The 2,500-nt window shown below is 54.2% G+C and overlaps 1 protein-coding gene across 1 annotated transcript in view; it reads right to left on the bottom strand.

The window, feature by feature from the left end:
- Nucleotides 1-2,500, bottom strand: part of LOC125028220 — a gene marked incomplete at its 5' end in the record, with an annotated part of 14,810 nt that overhangs the window by 1,062 nt on the left and 11,248 nt on the right. The window contains 3 exons of the mRNA XM_047617619.1: nt 1-209; nt 885-1,105; nt 1,460-2,500. The exon at nt 1-209 is cut by the window's left edge and continues 1,062 nt beyond it; the exon at nt 1,460-2,500 is cut by the window's right edge and continues 517 nt beyond it. Coding sequence (XP_047473575.1) covers nt 40-209; nt 885-1,105; nt 1,460-2,500 — 1,432 coding nt within the window. The remainder of the gene's footprint in view (nt 210-884; nt 1,106-1,459) is intronic.

Here is a 2,500-nt window from a genome sequence, read left to right as displayed (position 1 = left end):
CAGATCATGTTCCTGCAGTTTGACCTCGCCTCCGAAAGCTCACACTTGAGTCTTGAGCGTTTGTTCTTGTGCCTGCTTCTCCTTGGACTTCTTGGCGGAGTGCCGAAGGAGAGCGGGCTCGAGGAGGAGCAGTGTGGCCGACAGCGCCATGAACGTTCCCATGAAGTAGTAGCAGCTGCCGAAGTCTCCCGTCGTGTCGATCATGAGACCTGGAACAACGGGAGGAATGAGAAGGGGGATAAAGGGGAAGGGAGAGTGAAAGGAGAGGAGGATAAAGGGGAAGGGAGAGTGAAAGGAGAGGAGGATAAAGGCGAAGGAAGGGTAAGGGGAAAACACACAAGAAATGCTAAAGGGGTAACAGGCAAGAAGCGATAAAGGGGGAACACAAAAAAACGACAAAGACGAACATAAGCAAGAAACGTTAAAAAGGTAAAACGATCAAGAAATGAGAAAAGGGAAACGGACATAAAAGGAAATGGCGGAAAATCTGTCGAATCTTTTGACAAAATAACGAAAAGGAAATATAATCTGGACTGAAACTGGAACGAAGAGAAACTATGTAAAAAGAGCCTCTCGTGACCTTTATTTACTGTTATTTGCATTTTCTTTCGCTCTTTTTTCTGCTAAAGGTATCTGTCTCTCATTTTTATATTTTCCTTCTTTATGAAATTGATTCTTTCCTTTTCACTTAATCAGTATATATCTGATATATCTAACTGATATATCTATTTTCAGTTTCTCAATTTCTCTATCTATCTGTATGTCAACCTATTCTGTCCTTTTATCTTCTCATCTCTCACCCTTTCTATCAGTCCCTCAATCCCCTATCTATCTATCTATCCACCTATCGGCCTTTCTATCAATCCCTGTTCCCAGCCACTCACCACTGATCTGAGGCGAGATAAAGTTCATGAGCCCGTGGAAGAGCCTCACGAGGCCGTAGGACGAGGCCAGTCTGGCGGCTCCGTGGTGCTTGGCGAGCAGCGTCGGGATGAGCACGAACCACGCGCCGATACCGTAGCCATAGACGCCTAGCGTCACGGACAGGGAAGCGAACGTGGTCATCTGAGGTATCAGCAGGGTGGCGATGCCCGCGGCCAGGGCGCTGTCGGGGGAGAGGAAGGAGGGCCGTGTCAGAAACTTGGTGGTGGAGTGAGGGTGGGGAGTGTGGGAGATTTTGGGGCGGAGTCAGGGGAGTAGGGGTTATTTTGAGCAATATTTTGTGTAATTATTGTTCATTGTGTTATTTGGTGTTAGTATTGTTCATTGCGTAATCATAGAGAGGTTTTATTCTGGAGAAAGTGTGAGAGTTAGAGGAAACTGTGAGAAAAGAGAGTTGCTAAAAATGTATCTCCGAAGAAGGGGACATATGATATAGTCTTTGGATCGCCTTGTGAAGGACAAGATGTTTCATTAAAAAAAATATAGTTGTTTGGCGTGAAATAATATGGCGACGTACCTTATGAAATAGAGATGGCTGATCCTGAAGATGCCGATGTCGGAGATAAAGCCGATGCCCAGCCTGCCGCAGAGGTCGACCATGGACGAGATGGAGAGCATGTGGGGCACCTTCGAGGACGGGATGTCGATGGAGGTGGCGTAGGCCGGGAGGAAGAAGATGGCGTGGGGCGCGCCCGAGGCCATGAAGAACACCGAGATGGCCATCATCATGAACAGCGGGTTGGTGAAGAGCGAGAGGTCGAGGCAGCTGGACAGGCACGAGCAGCAGCAGTTGGGCCGTTTCACTAGCACCACCAGCTGCTCGTCCTCCAGGTTGTCCTCCTTCTCACCCTCGTGCTGCTTCTCCGCGTCCGGCGCCGAGGCCTCCCTCTTCGCCGGCACGTCCGCGGACGGCCCCTTCCGCGGGGATGGCTCGGCGATGGGGAGCACCTCGACTGAGGGCGCCTTCGTGGCCGGCAGCTCCGTCGACGGCAGCTCCTCGTCGCCCTTCGAGGCTACCCGTTCCTGCTCCTGCTCTGACAGCTTCTGCAGGCACTCTTCGAGCTCGTCAGATCCCTGAGAGTCCGTGTCCTGCTCCTTGACGGCGTCCATGATTCTGCTCTGCACCCTTCGGCAGGAGGGCTGGCGCTGCACCCTGCCCTCCAGGCTGCGACAGGACGGCTGGCGCTGCACACGGCCCTCGGAGGACGCCTGGACGGGGCGCGGATGTGACAGGCGACGCGCGCTGCCGCCGTGGACGCGCGAGCCGAATATGCGCGAGTCCTCCTCGGACGCCAGGCGCAGCAGAGTCGGGTGGCGCACGGCGCGCTCCTCGCTGTCCGACGCCAGTCGCATGAGGGGCGGGTGCCGCAACTCGCCGCACGTCAGCTTGTTCAAAGACGACTTGCTGAAGCCGCCCAAGCTCAGCCTGGAGAGCGAGGACTTGCTGTCGAGGGCGAGGCGGATGGAGGAGGAGCGCGAGCCGAGCGACGCCCTGTCCGCCGAGATGCTCCACGAACGCGCGTACTGCGTCAGGTCGGGAATGCTGTTCATCATGGAG

The sequence above is a fragment of the Penaeus chinensis genome, chromosome 8 (assembly GCF_019202785.1).
Source record: "Penaeus chinensis breed Huanghai No. 1 chromosome 8, ASM1920278v2, whole genome shotgun sequence".
Lineage (NCBI taxonomy): Eukaryota > Metazoa > Arthropoda > Malacostraca > Decapoda > Penaeidae > Penaeus > Penaeus chinensis.
The sequence above is the reverse complement of the archived record's forward strand: the minus strand, read 5'-3'. Positions and strand labels throughout refer to the sequence as shown.